Genomic DNA, 21,512 nt, shown 5'->3' with positions numbered 1-21,512 from the left:
AACTCCACTTCCTTATGATCGAGGTTGAGCTTGACACAGCTGAAGGTGGTATACAGGGTACACCTGACCAGGCCAGTCATGAGCAGGTTCTTCCTAGAGGTGGAAGACAGATGTGAGCAATGTCAAGGGTCTCAACTAACCGCTCCCACATGTTCTGCTGCTGCCCAATGCTAATTGGGTTCTGAAACACCTTTTCTCAAAGCTATGTCTGAGGTTGTGGGAGTCAGGGTGGAGTCATGCCCATTAATGGCAATATTTGAGTTGTTAGAACAGCCAGAGCTCTTTAAGGGGAAAGGGGCCGATATCCTGGCCTTCGCCTCCCAATAGTCTGTCGACGACTCCTGCTTGAATGTAGATCAGCAGCTCCACCCAGGGCCTCAGACTGGCTGGTCAACCTAACGGAATTCTTGAGGCACCAGAAAATCTAATTTGTCATCCAGGGTCAGATGAAGGGTTCCACGCCAGGTAGAAGCAGGTCACCAGCATCTTCAGGATCCTGTTTCTGACAAAGCCAGGAGAGGGTTATTCGTTTGTTATAAATGAAACTCTTCCGTGAAAACACTAAATACTTAAAGTGCGTGGACGTATACGGATGACTGCTGGAGGTGGTAAGGGCCCCGCGGGATGGGCGGCATGGTGGCACAGCTGCTTCACAACTCCAGGGTCCCAGGTTCGATTTGCGGCTTGGGTCACTATCTGTGCGGAGAATGCACGTTCTCGTAGTGTCTGCGTGGGTTTCTTCTGGGTGCTCCGGTTTCTTCCCAGGTTAGGTGGATTGGCCATGATAAATTGCCCTTAATGTCCAAAAAGGTTAGGTGGGGTTACTGGGTTACGGGATAGGGTGGAGGTGTGGGCTTCGTAGGGTGCTCTTTCCAAGAGCCGGTGCAAACTCGATGGGCCTAATGGCCTCCTTCGCCACTGTAAATTCTATGATTCTATGAAAAACTGCCTGTAGAAAATGTGTAAAAACATGACTCTGAGGCTAAGGCACTCAATTATTCCGAACATACTGCGCAAGGCTTGAAAAGCAAAATACTGCGGATCCTGGAAACTTGAAATAAAAGCAGAAAATGCTGGAAAACGTAGCTGGTCTGGTAGAATCTGTGGTGAGAGAAACAGAGATAATGACCCAAATCTCCGGCCTCTGACTTCAATCCCCCTCCCAATATAAGACCATAAGACTCAGGAGTCTTAATAGGAGCAGAATTAGGCCACTCGGCCCATCGAGTCTGCTCCGCCATGCAATTATGGCTGATATTTTCTCATCCCCATTCTCCTGCCTTCTCCCCATCATGATGCCCTTATTAATCAAGAACCTATCTATCTCTGTCTTAAAGACACTCAGTGATTTGGCCTCCACAGCCTTCTGCGGCGAAGAGTTCCGCAGATTCACCACCTTCTGGCTGAAGAAATTCCCCTAATTTCTGTTCTAAAGGATCGTCCCTTTAGTCTGAGATTGTGTCCTCTGCTTCTAGTTTGTCCGACAAGTGGAAACATCTTCTCCAGGTCCACGCTATCCAGATCTCGCAGTATCCTGTAAGTTTCAATAAGATCCCCCCTCATCCTTCTAAACTCCAACGAGTAGAGACCCAGAGTCCTCAACTGTTCCTCATACGACAAGTTCTTCATTCCAGGGATCATTCTTGTGAACCTCCTCTGGACCCTTTCCAAGGCCAGCACATCCTTCCTTAGATACGGGGCCCAAAACTGCTCACAAACTCCAAATGGGTTCTGACCAGAGCCTTATACAACCTCAGAAGTACATCACTGGTCTTGTATTCCAGCCCTCTTGACATGAATGCTAACATTTCATTTGCCTTCTTAACTGCTGACTGAACCTGCACGTTAACCTTAAGAGAATCATGAACAAGGACTTCCAGGTCCCTTTGTGATTCTGATTTCCTAAGCATTTCCCCATTCAGAAAATAGTCTATGCCTAAATTCCTCTTTCCAAAGTGCATAACCTCACACTTTTCCACATTGTATTTCATTTGCCACTTCATTGCCCACTCTCCTAGCTTGTCCAAATCCTTCTGCAGCCCCCTTGCTTCCTCATTACTACCTGTCCCTCTACAGATCTTTGTATCATCTGCAAACTTTGCAACAGTGCCTTCAGTTCCTTCTCCCAGGTCATTAATATGTATTGTGAAAAGTTGTGGTCCCAGCACAGACCCCTGTGGCACATCACTAGTCACCGGTAGCCATCTTGAAAAAATATGCATCAGTACCCAGACTAAATTTAAAGAGGACTATACAAAGGCCAACTGCATTTTCAAAACCCAGGCTGGACAATTGCAGTCTGCTTGTCTGCAAAGATAAAGGACCCCATAACCTTCCTTTCAATTCCCAACGGTTGAACTATTTAACCATCTCAGGTACCCAGACGAGGGGTATATACCCTTTGTCCAAGAAAGTGTGGAGAGGCAGAAGTCATGTGACATTGGCCTCAGGCTTTTGGAACCAGTAATATTGCCTTGCTGAACTGCAAAGTTAGTCTGCTTTTTTATAATCTGATTAGCAGTCTCAGACTTGCTCTGGCCCAGGTTGGACACCTGGCCCCATCTACACTGTTTCTACAGAAAATTCTGTACCATGGCCTACAAGACTGATACATTTGTGCATGGCTATCGTATTTTGTGTAGTCAACACCACCAAGAAAGGAATTATGCAGCCTCAGTTTTAGCTCACTAACCCCAATGAAGGACTACCTCAATCGACTTTGATCCTGGACTCTGGAACCCATGTGAAATAATATTTGTTTTCTTTGCGGTCTCTGCACTGCAAATACTTATTTTCTCTATCTCTGTTTTTACTTCCTAGTGTGGAGGGAACACTGCAATCCTATTCCCATGTTTTAAGCGTGTGCAAACAAATTAGTTCATCCTGTCTCACGTTTGTTGCGGGATCAATAGAAAATTAGATCAAAGTGTTGGGAAACGTGCTACTGCTTATAAAGAGGGAAACAAATCAAAAACCCCTTGATGTTTACAAATTGATGGTGAGAGGAGAAATTAGTGTTGTTTAAATTAACCCTCCTCCTGTCTGTAACAATGTTAGCTTGGCTTACCTGGTAGTACTGTCACCTGCAAGTCAGATGGTTGTTAGTCAAGCAACACGCCAAGAATTGGGAATATAATTTTACGATAGTATTCCCGGTAATACTGAGCCAAATCGACTATCTGTTCATACTGCTTATAAAATATATCACAGTTATGCTGTTGGAAAAAGAGCAGGATACACACATGCTGTCTTAGCCATCATATCTTCCTCAATCAATATTGACAAAAATAGGTTAACTGGTTATTCAGCTATCACTGTATGCAAAGGTTGTGCTACTTTGGTCCACAAAATAGGCCATTGTGGTTCAATTAATTGAATGTGATGCACTTCATTATCAGCACATTTAACACAGATATCTCACTTATCTCTCATTAACAGTTGCTATGCTTCAGAGCCATCGCTTCTGGGTAGCTTTAGAACACCGAACATATTTAATGCTGGAAGTCAATCAAGATACTGAGGAGAATTCAGCATTCTCCATCTCTAATATCACTGCACGAAACTCAATCTCACAAGAAGGGCAGGTGCCTTTGGGAGATTTAATAAAAGAAATTACGAAGTGTAAGAATGATGCTAATGTATATTCAATTATTACAACATTTATTTTGCCTTCCGGCCATGTTCAGATAATTGTAACATTTTTGTTTCCACATGGTTCTAATTAGCTATCAGCTTTCACTTTCATTCCCAGTCCACAAAGTAAGTCAAATGTCAAAGTCAAAATAATTGGGGCAGAACATTTTACTCCATTTGAAACACCAATCCTTACCAGGTGGTATGAATAAGAAAGAGGAAGATTCCCGGCAGAACCAAGTCATCACTTCCCACTGACCAGCGCCGCCTGAATATCACAATTCCCGGCATGGTCTCCACCACCAGCTAATTCGTGCATTAATGCCTGAATCCTATGAAGAAAATGAAAGCAACTTTATTAAATAACTTAATTTTCAATGAAATTGCATAAAAGGATGATTTTAGGTTTTGTAATTCACAAAATATATCTGTACACAATTGATCAACACTTGATTACGTGGCTGTCAAATTATCCTAATACTGCAGACTCTTCCAGTGTGTTATTCAATAGTAAGCAAAATAGACCTGCAGTTTTATTCAATGACTTTATCACTTGAAATGCACAGCTGTATTGGGGAGAGGGGGGTACACAATGCACAATTTCAAAAATCTCAAACCAAAGATGCTGTAATTTTTACACTACCACAGTGAGTGGTTTCAAAATACAAGTTCAGAATTTTTAATAAATTGAGGTACGAGAAAAGGTTCTCAAACATAGCTAGCTATGTACACATTCAACCCTACAACTGCAGGTTCAGTCATAGTCTTCAGTAGCTTGAACATATTCCCTGTAACCGGGTTAAGACTCTGCGTTTGGAAAATATGGTCCTCGTTTTCAGTGTGGAATGCAGTTGGAAATTTTGATTTCAGTGACGTTGTGACTGGGGTCTACTACACGTAACTGACCATTCCTATTCACAACGTCACTGAAATCAAAATTTCCAACTGCATTCCACACTGAAAACGAGGACCATATTTTCCAAACGCAGAGTCTTAACCCGTTTCTGGGCTTATAGCTCTCAATAAGTAACATCAGTAGCAACATCCATTACGGTTGGTAGCTTAAATCTAGCTTTGCGTCATTGATTTTGTTGGTCTGAATTTTGCACTAAGTGTAACGGTGAGGATATCAGTGCTCACATTGCAAATCAGGCAGCAACTTGGAATGTCCTGAGTTGCAGTTAAATGTGAAAATCAAGAAACTGCATCCAATTGTCCCTGCTCCTCGACAAGCTTCATACACCATTATGTCATCAAGAGGCTTGGAAGTGTATTACTTATCTGCTAAAATACACCAGAGAATGTCAAGATTTGTCCATTCACATGTTGCTGAAATCTTGATGACCTGCTAAGTGTTTATTATCAGACCAGCTTTCTGGCATTGAAAAATAACAGTTACACTAAACATTAGAATCCCATATCAGTGTGATGCAAGTACAAAGAAACTAGGCCTGTGTGAACTTGTATTTTAACCAGTCAAATCGAAGAATCCTTATTGAGACATGCAAAGTCCAACCTGGAAGCGCATATCAGAAGATTTAATTCAATATAACATTGCGTGTAAAAGACAACAAAGTTTGAGAAAGAAAGATGGCATTGAGAGGGAGAGATAAAGAAGACAATTTAAAAAAATAAAATCTCCAACAATAATTAAAATCTGAAGGAATAAAACTCCACATTTGTAAAAGGCATGTTCAGCATCTCAGAGGTTGTTTGGAAGTAAATATAACTATCATACCATTAAAATTTCACTTACAGCTGAACGGACAAACATTAACTTTCTCTGGCATATTTTATGGGTAATTACAAAGTAAGTTCGCAACTTTATGCCCTTCACATATCATAATGTTGAATTTAATAATAATCGTTATTGTCACTAGTAGGCTTACATTAACACTGTCATGAAGATACCTTGGTGGGTAATGTTACGAATTTGTGGAGGAGAAGGACATATTATAGAATTTGATCATAGAATTTACAGTACAGAAGGAGGCCATTCGGCCCATCGAGTCTGCACCAGCTCTTGGAAAGAGCACCCTACCCAAGGTCAACACCTCCACCCTATCCCCATAACCCAATAACCCTACCCAACACGAAGGGCAATTTTGGGCACTAAGGGCAATTTATCATGGCCAATCCACCTAACCTACACATCTTTGGACTGTGAGAGGAAACCGGTGCACCCGGAGGAAACCCACGCACACACGGGGAGAATGTGCAGACTCCGCACAGACAGTGACCCAAGCCGGAATCGAACCTGGGACCCTGGAGCTGTGAAGCGATTGTGCTGTCCACAATGCTACCGTATTGAACAGCATTCGCAGGTTTCCCCGTTTAACTGCACGTGCATACATTGGAGGTCGCTGACCGATTTATACATAATAATAAAAAGCACACATAGTGTCACAACCATCCTCAATGCAAAATCTGACCATGAATTAAACATTAAATTTAACTTGCACCTTCTGGCAAGATTCTGTGTGCCTCTTGAATCTGTTGCAATGTTCAAAAATTCAAGTTATCCTATCAAGGGCACCGGAATGTTTTGGCTGTATAAAAACCTGCAAAACATCGTAGGCAATGACAAGCAAAATAATGAGTAAATGTGGTTAGCTTGCCACAGACCACAAAATCTGGACCAATACCTTTAGACTCCTCAGCACTCTTTCCATATAACTAATTTTCACAAGAGGAAGTAAGTTCAGTTTCATAAGTTTAAACACACTCTCACATTTTCTCCTATTTTTGATAAGTTCTGCAATTACAGCAGCTAGTTATCAGGAGCATGAGCAGGCTTCCTCTAACTTGACAATCAATCGGGATGGTGTGTTACTTGCATCATTCCCCACTCATGTTGTCATAGCCTCCAACCACTAGACTCATGTGTTATGGGCCAGGGTTTAGAGAACCCCAAAGTGTATCATGGAATTCACCTGACCCACAACTTTTAATAGATTGTGGTATGGGGAGCACACGGCACTCTACAGGTGTGGTACAGCAGAAATGGAAAAGCATTTTTTAAAGCAAAACAATGTTTATTCTATGAACTCAAGTTAACCTTTTTAAAACATAGAGTGAACATCTTAGCAACCATTAATTCAAATACAACCCCCAAAGTATACAACATGAAGTAATGCTTAATAACTTCCCAAACAACATCCAAAGACAAAAGAAACACATTTTAACAGAAGCACGTTAGGTTTACATTCACTACTGAGAACATGTATAATTCTGTATTCACCAAATGATCAAGAGACAGTCTTTTCATGGCAGAGAGATCAACAGTGCAGGCTTCAGCTCCAACACTGAAACCAAAACAAAAACACACCCTGAAGCCTGCTCAAAAACAAAAGTAAAAAGCTGATAGACAGCCCAGCTCCACCCACTCTCTGACATGACTGCAGTAGTAAACACACGTTTCATAAAGGTACTCTCACTACAGATAGTTATATACACACCCAATTATAAACACCCATTTCTTAAAGGTACTTTCACATGACACATGGCATTAAATTTGTTTTTTATTTGTTCCGGGAATGTGGGCATCACTGGCTGGGCCACCATTTATTGCCCATCCCAAAACATCCTTGAACTGAGTGACATGCTAGTGCATTTACATGTCAATCACATTGGTGTGGATCTGGAGTCACATATCAGTCAGACAGATAAGAGAGGCAGATTCACATTTAATGAACCAGATTTGTTTTTCCAACAAATGACAATGGTTTCATGGTCATAGATAGATAGATAGATAGAACAGTACAGCACAGAACAGGCCCTTCGGCCCTTGATGTTGTGCCGAGAAATGATCACCCTACTGAAACCCAAGTATCCACCCTATACCCGTAACCCAACAACCCCCCCCCCCCCCTAACCTTACTTTTTACGGACACTACGGGCAATTTAGCATGGCCAATCCCCCTAACTCGCACATCTTTGGACTGTGGGAGGAAACCGGAGCACCCGGAGGAAACCCACGCACACACGGGGAGGACGTGCAGACTCCACACAGACAGTGACCCAGCCGGGAACCGAACCTGGGACCCTGGAGCTGTGAAGCATTTATGCTAACTACCATGCTGCCCACTCAATCACTCTGCTCATCACTCAACTATAATTCTAGAATTTTATCGAATTAAAATTTCACCATCTGCCATGGCGGGCTTCGATCCCATGTCTTCAGAGCATTACCCTGGGTCTCTGGATTACTAGCCCAGTGACAATACCACTATGCCACCTCCTCCCGCTAACAATCGTGTAACAAAGCAAGGTGACAGCTGAGCTGACGGCTTCCCAAGGAGCTCTTTGGCTCTGCAACCTGATCCTTAATGATTCATTACCTTTCTTTGCCTTTTCATTCCTAATCATATTCTTTCACTGTATAAATTCCCCAATCTCTAATAGCGATTTAATTCCGATCCTCCTTCTAAGTTAACTGCGAATTTAAAGTAACCTATCCATTGCCCATAAACCTGTTCTTTCTCTTATCAGCAGACCTTCTCTCAAATTTGGCTTCCAGAATCCCAGATGTCAAGGCAAAGCTTCTCCACTGGACAATATTAAAGCTCAGCTTGTCTCTGATCTGCTATTAGTTGATTAAGTTTAAAGGTAATTGAGTCTAGTTTATAGCCCATTTTCCAACCCCACTGTCGCATGCTGAAGTTATGACTGTTCTACCGGTCCATCATGTTTAACAACTTTACTTTGTCGCGAAGTCACACATCTCCTAATCTGTCATTATGACTAATGTTATCCTACCCCTCTCAGGTGGTTTGTCCTTCCAAATTCCCTACCTCACCGCTTCAAAATTCCTTGACTTTCCTACTCTCCTGCCTACATCACAGGTTTCTCTTCTCCAGAGACAAAACTTGTCCACTGAGGTACTCATTGCTGCATCCTTATGATCAGCAATCCCAACTGCCTCAGCTTGCTTCGTCTTGCTGAACATCCCGCCCATACATTTGGGATTAATCGAGTCACAATGTTTCCCAGTTCCCTTAGCCATCTCAATACATGGAGACTGCCAGATGATCAACTATCACTGCTTCTCTTTGCTCCCTCCAGAATGCCAATTCGCTTGTGAACAATACCCTCGTCAGCCATGAGATGATTGCGGATGATTACATGGTTCATGATAGAAATTTGGCTGATGGGCCAAAACGGGAAGTTGGATAAACTGACGAGAAAAGAGAGCATCACAACATGAGGTGGTGAATTGGTGCTTTGAACATTTAAAAAAAATAAATGAGATACTTTCGATATAGTAACAACAACAAAATAAACAATATACATCAAACCATAAGCACAGTGCAAAAGTCATTTACCCCTGGTACAGGTCGCACCCTTACTGACCCCCGACTCTAATCTAAACTATTCCCCCACCCCCCCACCCCAACCCCTCCCCCCCCGGTCTGTTGAAGACTAATTTCCAGCAAAGAAGTCGATGAACGGTTGCCACCTCCAGGTGAACCCTAACAGTGACCCTCTGCGGTGAATGTAATATATATGATATGATAATTCACACTGTCTTTGTAAGCGCAGTAGCATTATCCAACCACTAGGGGGAGTAGCTCTGGGAGTACTCAGGAACTTGTACTGGGCTCCACCCTTGGCTCCGCCCATGACTCCTCCCCCTAGTGCTGCTGTATAAATACCCTTGTCCAGAGTCAGCCTGAGTTCACTAAGAGTTCATCAACGCGTAACAGGCTGGCTCTGAAGTAAGTCGATTAAACCCTAGATTCATATCGGAAACACGTTTCCTGTGAATTGATGGTTCCATCAATTTAATCGACTTAAGAACAGTAAAGATCGATCATGGAATCGGCCCTCAAGCCTGGACCTCGACCCGCAGGATGCAGAGGCTAAAGAAATCTTCTCCCACTGGCTGCGGTGCTTCAAGGCCTACCTGGCAGAAGCGAGCACAGCCGAAACGACAGAGGATCAGAAGCTAAGTCTACTGCACGCGAGGGTGAGCCACAGAATCTCTACGCAACTAAACTCGGCCAGTTCATATAGTGCAGCGCTAGCAGTTCTCGATAAAATTTATATAAGGCCTATTAATGAAGTTTACGCTCGCCATCTGTTCACGACTCGCCGCCAGCGGCCGACAGAATCACTCGCCGAATTTCTAAGGGAACTCAATAACTTGTCCAATGACTGTAATTATCAAGCGGTTACCGCGGCTGAACACAGGGAACTTGCTGTACGCGGGCCTCAGGTCTAACTATGTGCGCCAATGGCTGCTGGAAAAGGGGCCCCAGGACTTAGAAACGACTGTGGAAGCTGCTACCACGATGGAGGTCTCCTTCCGCAGCCTTAACTCGTTCCCCACGGACCCCGCGACCCAATCATGGGCCCTCGACCAGCGACTCCCCCAGGCCTGTGCTACGCGACCGCCCAGCCACCATGCTGCTCCAGCCAGCCACTATGCTGCTCCGGCCTGCCATTTCTGCGGCCAGAACCAGAACCCGCGGCAGCACTGCCTAGCCCGCAACGCGACCTGCAGCAGCTGCGGGCGAAAAGGCCATTACGCAAGAGTGCGCCCCAGCTTCCAACTCCCCAGCGACTCAAAGTAATTGCTCCCCTCACTCGCAGGCCCGCGGGGCCCGAAACGCTGCGGCCTATGCCCCGACACCGCCCCATCCAGCCATGTGCGATCCATGGGGGCCGCCATCTTGGAAAACCTCCACCACGCGGCCAGCCACGTGCGACTCATGGGGGCCGCCATCTTGGACACCATCTTCCTCGCTGCCCGCCACGTGCGATCCACGGGCCCGATCGGCATCTCCGCGCTCGGATAACTCAGCGGAAGAATACGACTATGAACTCAGAGGGCAGTCATCACGGGGCCACTCCAGCACAGCTGATCGAGCCGCTGACTACCCGCAACTCAGCGCGGTCACCCTGGACCAATCACGACCAAAGAATCTACGAAACTCGATGGCAGAGGTCCATATCAACGGGTACAAAACGCCATGCCTCTTCGACTCCGGGAGCACGGAGAGCTTCATACATCCAGACCTGGTAAGACACTGTTCGCTCCCCGTTTTCCCCGCGCAGCAAACTATCTCGCTCACTTCAGACTCCCACTCGGTCCAGATCCAGGGGCGCACCGCCGCGACACTCACAATCCGAGGCGCTAGCTACACGAAATGCAAACTCTACGTTTTGCCCGAACTCTGCGTGCCACTCTTATTAGGCCTAGACTTCCAATGCAACCTCAAGAGCCTCACTCTCAGCTTCGGAGGGCCCTTCCCCCACTCACTATCTGCAGCCTCGCTACGCTGCGAATCTCCCCCCCCCCTCCTCTCTTCGCCAATCTCACAAAGGACTGTAAACCCATAGCCACTCGTAGCAGGCAGTATAGCCGGCAGGATAGGGTATTTATCAGAGCAGAGGTCCGAAGGCTACTCAGTGAGGGGGTTATAGAGGCCAGCAATAGTCCCTGGAGAGCTCAGGTGGTGGTTGTAAAATTCCGTATGGTGGTCGACTACAGTCAGACCATAAATAGATTTACGCTCCTCGACACGTATCCCCTCCCCAGGATTGCAGACATGGTAAACCAGATCGCCCAGTACCGGCTCTTTTCCACGGTGGATCTGAAGTCTGCATACCACCAGCTCCCAATCCGCCCGGAGGACCGCCACTACACGGCATTCGAGGTCGATGGCCGCCTCTTCCATTTCCTCCGGGTCCCTTTAGGCATCACTAATGGGGTCTCAGTGTTCCAACGAGTAATGGACCGAATGGTGGACCAGTACGGGCTGCGGGCCACGTTTCCATACTTGGACAATGTCACCATCTGCGGCTATGACCAGCAGGACCACGACGCCAACCTCCACTGTTTTCTCCAGACGGCACAGAAACTGAATCTCACGTACAAGAAGGAGAAATGCGTTTTCCGCACAACCAGACTAGCCATCCTCGGCTATGTCGTGGAAAACGGAGTCCTGGGCCCAGACCCGGACCGTATGCGCCGCCTCTTAGAACTCCCCCTCCCCCATTGCCCCAAGGCCCTCAAACGGTGCTTGGGCTTCTTCTCCTACTACGCCCAATGGGTTCCCTCAATATGCGGACAAAGCCCGCCCACTCTTTAGGGCCACAACGATTTCCCCTGTCAGCCGAGGCACGCCAGGCCTTCGACGGCATCAAGGAGGACATCGCCAAAGCGGTCATGCGGGCGGTGGACGAATCCACTCCATTTCAGGTAGAGAGCGACGCCTCAGAGGTAGCTCTTGCAGCCACGTTAAACAGGCAGGGAGACCAGTCGCATTTTTCTCCCGTACCCTCTCCGCTTCAGAACTCCGACACTCCTCAGTCAAGAAAGAAGCACAAGCCATTGTGGAGGCTATCTGTTACTGGAGGCACTACCTCGCAGGTAGAAGGTTCACCCTCATCACCGACCAAAGATCGGTTGCCATCATGTTCGACAACTCGCAAAGGGGCAAAATTAAAAACGACAAAATTCTGAGGTGGAGGATCGAACTCTCCACCTACAATTACGAGCCTCCGGGTGCCATATCCCGCTGGACATGCGCCAGCGTGCAGATCGACCGATTAAAAGTCATCCACAATGACCTCTGCCACCCGGGGGTCACCCGGCTCGCCCACTACATCAGGGCCCGAAACCTGCCTTTCTCCAACGAGGAGGTAAAAGCGGTCACCAGGGACTGCCCGATCTGTGCGGAGTGCAAACTGAACTTCTATAGACCAGACAGGGCCCACCTGGTCAAGGCTTCAAGGACCTTTGAACGCCTCGCAATTGATTTCAAAGGGCCACTCCCCTCAACTAACAAGAACGTTTACTTTTTAAACGTCGTAGACGAGTTTTCCCGTTTCCCATTCGCTATCCCGTGCCCCGACATGACCTCCCACTCAGTCATTAGGGCCCTGCATAGCATCTTCAACCTGTTTGGTTTCCCCAGCTACGTACACAGCGACCGGGGTTCGTCCTTCATGAGCGACGAGCTGCGTCAGTACCTGCTCGACAAGGGCATTGCCTTGAGCAGGACTACCAGCTACAACCCCAGGGGGAACGGGCAGGTGGAAAGGGAGAACGCGACCGTCTGGAAGACCGTCCTACTGACCCTCCGGTCTAGAAAGCTCCAAGTCTCCCAGTGGCAGGAAGTCCTCCCAGACGTGCTCCACGCTATTAGGTCCCTTTTGTGCACGGCGACCAACAGACCCCTCACGAGAGGCTCTTCATTTTTTCCAGGGGCACTACCACGGGAGTCTCACTTCCGGCATTGCTGAGGACGCCGGGCCCCATACTTCTGAGAAAACACGTCAGGGCGCACAAAACCGACCCCCTTGTTGGAAAGGTGCGCCTGCTCCACTCCAACCCACAGTACGCATTCGTCGACTTCCCTGACGGCCGTCAGGAAACAGTATCCCTCCGGGATCTGGCACCCGTCGGATCCAGCGCCCCCTCTACCCCTATAGAAGGACCTCTCACCCTACACCATATGCTGCCGCCCTCTTGCGCGCCCGAGCCCACGAGCTCGCTCCACCAGTTCCGCGCACCCGCGCCGGCCAGCCCCCCTAGTCGAACCAGGAGAGTATGAAGCTCGGATACAACCCTCCCTGGAGTCCGCCATCGTACCCCAGCACTCAACACCCATCCAGCCACCGCAAGAGGCTGCAACCACGGTGCTCCGCAGATCACAGCGGACAATTCGACCACCAGACAGACTGACGTTGTAGACCACCATCCCCGCCGGACTTGAATGTTTTGCAGGGGTTGAATGTGGTGAATGTAATATATATGATATGATAATTCACACTGTCTTTGTAAGCGCAGTAGCGTTATCCAACCACTAGGGGGAGTAGACTCCTCCCCCTAGTGCTGCTGTATAAATACCCTTGTCCAGAGCCAGCCTGAGTTCACTAAGAGTTCATCAACGGGTAACAGGCTGGCTCTGAAGTAAGTCGATTAAAGCCTAGATTCATATCGGAAACACGTGTCTGGTGAATTCACCCTCTCAAGGTGAACTTGATTTTCTCCAATCAGAGAAAGCTAACCATGTCCGATAGCCAGGTCTCCGACTTTGGAGGCTTTGAATCCCTCCATGCTAATAGTATCCGTCTCCAGGCTACCAGGGAAGCAGAGGCCATAACGTCTGCCTCTTTCTACTCCTGGATTCCCGGGTCTTCTGACACCTCAAAAATCGCCACTTCTGGACTCAGCGCCACCCTTGTCTTTAACACCGTGAACATGACATCCACAAACCCCTGCCAAAATCCCCCAAGCTTTGGACATGTCCAAAGCATGTGGACATGGTTCGCCGGTCCTCCCGCACATTTTGCGCACCTGTCCTCCACCCCAAAGAATCGGCTCATCGCCTACTCGTGACAATAAGCGATTTTCATTTCATTTCATCTGGGCCACTGTCATGTGAGCCCGGTGAACTACCCTAAATTGTATCAGGCTGAGCCTGGCACATATTGTGGACGCGTTGACTCTACTCAACGCGTCAGCCCATAGACCATCCTCTATCTCACCTCCCAGCTCCTCCTCCCACTTGCGCTTCAGCTCCTCAGTCTGCATCTCCTCTGACCCCATAAGTTCCTCCCTCGTAAATGTCTGAGATGCTCCCTGCTCCTAACCACCCTCTGGAAACTACCCTGTCCTGAATCCCCCTTAGCGGTAGGAAATCGCGCACCTGCAGATACCTGAATTTGTTTCCCCTCGCCAACCCAAACTTTTCTTCCAACGCCTCACACTCGGAAACCTCCCCTCTATGAACATATCACCCATCCTCTCAATCCCCGCTCTCCGCCATAACCGGAACCCCCCCGTCCATACTCCCCGGGGCAAACCGGTGATTATCAGAGATTGGGGCCCAAACCGATGCTCCCTCTGCTCCCACATGCCGCCTCCGCTGGCCCCAAACTCTCAGGGCCGCCACCACCACTGGACTGGTGGAGTACCGTGCCGGCGGGAACGGCAGAGGCGCAGTTACCAACGCCCCCAAACTGGAGCCCTTACATGAAGCCGCCTCCATGCCCACCCATGCCGACCCCTCCCCTACCACCCACTTCCTGATCATGGCTATATTAGCCACCCAGTAATAGTTGCTAAAATTTGACAGCGCCAGCCCGCCCTCTCCCCGACTCCACTCAAGCATTGCCTTCCTTACTTGCGCGGTCTTGCCCGCCCAAACAAAGCCCATGATCGCTCTGTTGACCCATTTAAAAAAGGACCGCGGAACAAAAATGGGGAGACACTGAAATACAAATAGGAATCTCGGGAGGACCGTCATCTTCACAATTTGCACCCTCCCAGCCAGAGACAATGAAAGCGCATCATATCTCCGCAAATCGTCCTCCATTTGGTCCACCAGCCAAGCCAGATTCAATTTATGCAGCTGATCCCATTCCCACGCCACTTGGCTACCTAGGTACCGAAAGCTTCCCTTTACTAACCTAAATGGCAGCTCTCCCAGTCGCCTCTCCTGTCCCCTTGCCTGGACCACAAACATCTCACTTTTTGCTGTATTAAGCTTATACCCCGAAAACTGGCCAAATTCCCCTAAAGCCCTCATGATTTCTTCCATCCCCTCTACTGCGTCCAAAGCGTACAGAAGCAGGTCATCTGCATAGAGCATAACCCTGTGCTCCAACACCCCCCCCCCCCCCCCCCCCCCGGACCAGTCCTCTCCAGCCCCTCAAGGCTCTCGGAGCAATTGCCAACGGCTCTATAGCCAGCGCAAACAACAATGGGGAGAGGGGGCATCCCTGTCTTGTCCCCCAGTGCAGTCTAAAACAGTCCCATGTAGTCCTATTCGTCCGTACACTTGCCACAGGAGCCTGATACAGCAACCTGACCCAGTCGATAAAGCCCCGCCCGAATCCGAACCATCCCAGTACCTCCCACAGATAGACCCATTCTACCCAGCCAAAAGCCTTTTCTGCATCCATTGCAATCACTACCTCCACCTCCCGGGGGTATCATGATCACATTTAACAGCTTTTTTACATTGGCCACCAACTGCCTGCCCTTAACAAACTCCATCAGGCCCTCCCCAATAACGTCTGGAACACAATCCGCAATCCTGGAACAGTATGTTGTGGATCCAACCAGGGATTATGCTATTTTAGATCTGCTGATGTGTAATGAGGCAGATTAATAAACAATCTCGGAGTAAGAGAACCCCAAGGAAACGATGACCATAACATGGTAGAATTCAATATTCAGTTTGAGAGTGAGAAACTTGGGTCAGAAACAACTGTGCTAAACTGAAATAAGGGTGTTTACAAATAAATTAGGGTAGAAAAGACAGTTGATCAGCTACAGCAGATATTTATGAAAATAGATCATGGCTCACAACAAAGATATACTCCAGTGAGGAAGAACGATCCTAGGAAGGAGATAAACTAATGATGGTTAACCAAGGAAGTCAAGGATAGTGTTAAAACGAAAGCAAAAATATACAATGTGGCAAAGATTAGTGGTAAGTCAGAGGATTGGGAAAGTTTTAGAAATCAACAAATGATCGCCAAAATATAAAAATAAACGGAGAAATCTGAAATTCTTTACCGTAGAAGGCTGGGTCATTCAGTATGTTCAAAACTGAGATAAACAGATTTTTAATTAGTATGGGAATCAAGGGTTATGGGGATATAGCAGGAAAGTGGAGTTGAGGATTATCAGATCAGTCATGATCCCATTGAATGGCGGGGCAATCTTGATGGGTCGAATGGTCTACTTCTCCTTCTAGATCTTATGATCATCTTTCTTCATAGGAGAAACCCTACATCTCGGCAATGACTGAAGTGAGTTTTCTCTGTACTGCTTTTATTCAATTATAAATATTTTCAAAGAAGACCAAAACTGTACACAGTGTTCTGACTGTGGCCTCACCAATGCCATGTACAGCTGCAATAAAACTTCCCCACTATTATATTCTTTTTTAAAATAAATTTAGAGTACCCAATTAATTTTTCCAATTAAGGGGCAATTTAGCATGGCCAATTCACCTACCCTGCACATCTTTGGGTTGTGGGGGTGAAACCCACGCAGACACAGGGAGAATGTGCAAACTCCACCCAGGGCTGGGATTCGATCCCGGGTGGTCAGTGCCGTAGGCAGCAATGATAACCACTGTACCACCGTGCTGCCCCTCCACTATTATATTCCATTACCTTTGCAACATCCCATTTGCCTTTCTCATCACTTCCTGCAATCTAACATTGTGTGACTCATATACCAGATCAGATCCTTCTGTATCATTGAGCTCTGTATCTATCTTCTTCAAATAGTATACTGTCTTTTAATTTTCCATATTATTAACTCAAAAAGGACGCCTACTGCATGCTTCCTCCTAACTTACCAATCCTTTATCCATGCTACACCATGTGCTCTTATCTTGTGCAACTTTTCATGTGCTACCTTATCTAATGTTGTTTGTGCATCCATATATACTACATTTGCAAGTTCTCCTATACCCACCGTGCTTGTGACTTCCTCAAAAAACTCTCAGATATTAAATATGATTTCCCTTTCAGAAAGCCATGTTGACTCTGCCTGATCACAATGATTTTCTTAGTATCCTACAATAACTTCCTTAATAATGGATTCTAGCAATTTCCCAATGACAGTTGTTAGACTAACTGGACTGTAATTCCCTGCTTTCTGTTTCCCTCCTTTCTTGAAAAAAATGCTATATTGCCGATTTTCCAATCCGCTGGGATTCTTTCAAAATCTAAGTCAATTTGGAAGATTAATGTAACCAGTGCCCTCGCCATCCCCACAGCCACTTATATTAAGACCCTAGGATGCAGGCAGGATCAGCTCCCGGAGTCTTAGCAGTTATGATGATGAAGGGAAAAAAATGGAATTATACACAAAAATACTGGACTTTAAACTGACCCAAGTTTTATATTTTAAAATGGACACAAACACCAAAGATGGCTGAGAATGTAGACTTAGCCACTGACAGCAATGGCTGCAGGGTCTTTCTCTAAGGGACAATAGAAGCCCTCCTTGTTAAAATATAGTCCTTCTAAAAGCATCCAAAAACTGATTATCACCACTGGAAAAGAAAAAGGAACATGATGCCTATCTCATTTAAAAGACTGGATATAATTGCCTCCCTGGGTCGGCTAGTGCATTCTGGAACCAGTTGGAGTACACAAAGAAGCGGGCTTGTAAAGCTTACTGAGAGAACTGCCCAGTGCCTGTGAGGGAAAGCAGCTGGACGTTTTCCACACTGAAGGTGTGTGATGTGTTACCAGAGTAGTGTCCCTGGAAAATGGAAATAACCATCTTTTGCAGGAATATCTAAAAGCTCTCCCTCTGACTGTGGAAGATAACCAACCAGGGATTGCAACTGGAAAGAACAGAAATCTCTCTACAAAATCACAGAATACCAGAACCAAAGAATCAACTGTTTGCCAGAAGAAATCCATAGAATAGAATTCCTAAAGTGTAGAAGAAGGCCACTTGGTCAATTGGATCTGCACCAATCTGCTGAAAGGACATCCTACTCCTCCGCCCTATCCCCATAACCCCACCAAACCTGCACATCTCTGGATTGTGGGAGGAAACCAGAGTGCCCAGAGGAAATCCACACAGACATGGGGAGAACGTGCAAACTCCATACTGCCAAGTCACTGAAGGCCGCAATTGAGCCCAGGTGCTGTGAGACAGCAGTGAATGAAAATCGCTTATTGTCACAAGTAGGCTTCAAATAAAGTTACTGTGAAAAGCCCCTGGTCGCCACATTCCGGCGCCTGTTCGGGGAGGCTGGTACGGGAATTGGACCGTGCTGCTGGCCTGCCTTGGTCTGCTTTCAAAGCCAGCAATTTAGCCCTGTGCTAAACCAGCCCCTGACTAGCCCCAGTGCTAACCACTATGCCATCATGCTGCCCTTAGACTAGAATCAACTTGGAACAGCTGCAACACTTCATCATCTACCCTGTGTAAGTCATTGACTGTTTCGTATAAATTTTTTATTTATATTCATTTACTATAGGACTCGATTCTCATTTCTAATCCATATGCGTGTAGATGCATGCGTTTTACCATTTCTTTTTTAAAAAGAAAATGTTAAAAAAGATTGAGAGTAACCAATTCTTTTTTCCCCCAATTAAGGGGCAATTTAGCATGGCTAATCCACATAACCTGCACATCCTTTTGGGTTGTGGGATGAGACCCACGCGGACACAGGGAGAATATGCAAATTCCACACGGACAGTGACCCGGGGCCGGGATCTAACTTGGGTCCTTGCGCCCGGAGGCAGCAGTACCATCCACTGCGCCACCGTGCCGGCCCGTGTTTTACAATTTCTCCTCAGATTTAAGTAATTACTCTATCTTAACTCAATAAACTCTGGTTAAATTGGCTCCTTTTAAAATATTATTTTGGTCTGGAAATGGTATCAAGTATCTTTGGAAACTTTTCTTGGTCTTCTGCAATGAAAACAGGCACAAAATATCTGCCAAATACCTCCACCATTTCCTTGCTTTCCATTATCAATTCTTGCCCAGATTCTCTCTCTGCAGGAACAACATTAATTTTCGTTCCCTTTTCCTGTTTATATACTTGTAGAAACTATTACTATTTGTTTTTATACTATTGGCTAGCTTTCCCATGTACTCAATTTTCTCCCTCTTTATTTTTTTTTAGTCATTCTTAGCATGGTTCTTAAAATCTGAGCCATCTTCTAGCTTTTCTTTGCAGATTTGTACAATGTTTCTTTCAATCCTGAACTTCTTTATTCAGCCACGGATGATGCATCCTTCTCAAAGAATCTTTCTTTCTTACTGGGATATATCTTTGCTGAGAGCTATTAAATATCTCCTTTATTGTCTGCCACTGCATCTCTACTGTCCTGCCTTTTAAACCAGTTTCATAGTTCACTTTAGTTAGCTCTGTTTTCCTATTCAGGCTTAAAATTCTAATATTAGACACACACCACCTCTTCAAACTGAACATGAAATTTTATCATATAATGTATGATTACTGTCACCCAAACGCTCTTTTACCATGGGGTTATTAATTAACCCTCGCTTGCTGTTCGTTATCAGGTCTAGAATAGCCTTAGCCTGTTCCCGAGTTGGCTCTTGAACACATGACTCTAAGAAATTCCCTCAAACACGCCAGGATCTCATTTTCCAGACTACATTTGCTAATCTGCTCCTTCCAATCTACACGTAGATTAAAGTCACCTTTGATTATTGCAGTAACTTTCCTAATGTATACTCTGTCCTACTGTGTAACTACTCTTAGGGGGGCCTGTGAACTATTCCCACAAGTGACCGCTTACCTTTCCGATTTCTTCTCTCTACCCAAACTGATTCCACATCTTGCTCTTTCAAGCTAAGGTCAAATCTTACTACTGTACTAACAATATTCCTAATTAACATAGCTATCCTACCAGCTTTTCCTGGCCTCCTATCTTTCCACAATGTCAAATCCCTTCAATGTTCAGGTCCCAGACTTGGTCAATCTGCAACCATGTCTCTGTGATGGCTATCATATCATACATATTTATTTCTATCTGTGCTAACAATTCACCCATTTTGTTATGAGCGCTGTGCATATTCAGATACTGAACACTTTGGGTGTTATCCTATGGCCATGTTGCTGCTAAAAAGCAGCTCACCATGGTGCAGCATGGCCATTGAAAGCTGGGAGACCCCGCTCCTGGGTTCTACCCGGCTTGCAACACCGCGCGAGATTCAATGCAATCTCGCGATACTTTGCGATGTAAATCCTGCATCACGTTTTAGCAAATCTGCATATTAGTGCGAGACAGTAAGCCCCACTCTAATGTGCAGATTCCCGAGGTACCTGAGGCTTTGGGATTCAACCCCGTTGCTTTGCCGTTCAGCACTGGTCCCCACAAGCAGAGACCAGACGGACCGGCACTTGTGGGGATCTCCTAGAGGATCAGAGGCCCCAGCTACATGCCCTTTGGGCAGGGTGGTGCCCTGGCACTGCTAAGGTGCCAGATAACACTGCCAGCTGGCATGGGCACTGCCAAGGTGTCACTGCCAAGGTGACACCTTGTCCTGTGGGGACCCTCCCATATTGTGTTCAGGCATGGGGAAGGGGGGTGTCAGGGTTTGTTTTTTGGGGGTCTCGGAGATCGGATGCTATTTGAAAATGGTATCCCGATCTCTCGCTACAAAGGAAGTTCCAGTGAACGGAGCTCCCTACTGTAAAAAACGGGACTATGTGCCATGCGTTCTCCGTTCAGGCCCCTTATTCAATATGTGTCGCGGTGAATAGCCATGTGTTTCTCAGCACTGCGAGTGCCGGGAAACACGTGGCTAAACACGCTTGCTGTGGGGCTTGGTTCCCTTTTGGGAGAATCACGTCTTTTATCTTTTTGACATCATTGCATTCTCTGGTCTTATCTGTTGGTGCAACCTTAAGTTTGTACACTCTGTTCCTTCCTGCCATATTCTGGTTATCTTACCCAAATTGCTATCTTGCTTTCATACCTTATTATTACACTTTGATTTATTACATCTCTTCTCACACGATCCATGCACCCACCATTTAATTTAAAGCCATTCCTATCGCTCTAATTAGATGACTCGCCAGAACTCTCATCCCAGCACAATTCAGCCAGTCCCAACAATGCAGCTCCCACATTCCCCAATGCTGGGGCCACTGCCCCATGAATCGAAGCACATTCCTTCAGCACCTGTGTTTGAGCCACGTGCTCATTTCCTTCCGCGCCTGTCTTTGAGCCACATGCTCATTTCTCTAATCCTATTTATCCGATTCAATTCACTTGGCGCTCGGGTAATATTCCAGAGTAGATTATCAGTGAGGTTCTGCTTTTTAATTTGGCCCCTAGTTCCTCATAATTCCCCACCAGAACCCCTTTCCTAGTCCTATCCATGTCATTGCTACTGATGTTGA

The 21,512-nt window shown here is 46.4% G+C and overlaps 1 protein-coding gene across 7 annotated transcripts in view; it reads right to left on the bottom strand.

Moving 5' to 3' along the window:
* LOC119971726 (diacylglycerol lipase-alpha-like) overlaps positions 1-21,512 on the bottom strand; it is a 513,684-nt gene that overhangs the window by 253,064 nt on the left and 239,108 nt on the right. For all 7 annotated transcript variants that reach the window (XM_038807680.1, XM_038807682.1, XM_038807675.1 and 4 more), the window contains one exon: positions 3,830-3,965. In XM_038807680.1, coding sequence (XP_038663608.1) covers positions 3,830-3,924 — 95 coding nt within the window. In that variant the 5' untranslated portion in view covers positions 3,925-3,965. The remainder of the gene's footprint in view (positions 1-3,829; positions 3,966-21,512) is intronic.

This window comes from Scyliorhinus canicula, chromosome 9 (genome assembly GCF_902713615.1).
Source record: "Scyliorhinus canicula chromosome 9, sScyCan1.1, whole genome shotgun sequence".
NCBI classification, from domain to species: Eukaryota; Metazoa; Chordata; class Chondrichthyes; order Carcharhiniformes; family Scyliorhinidae; genus Scyliorhinus; species Scyliorhinus canicula.
The sequence above is the reverse complement of the archived record's forward strand: the minus strand, read 5'-3'. Positions and strand labels throughout refer to the sequence as shown.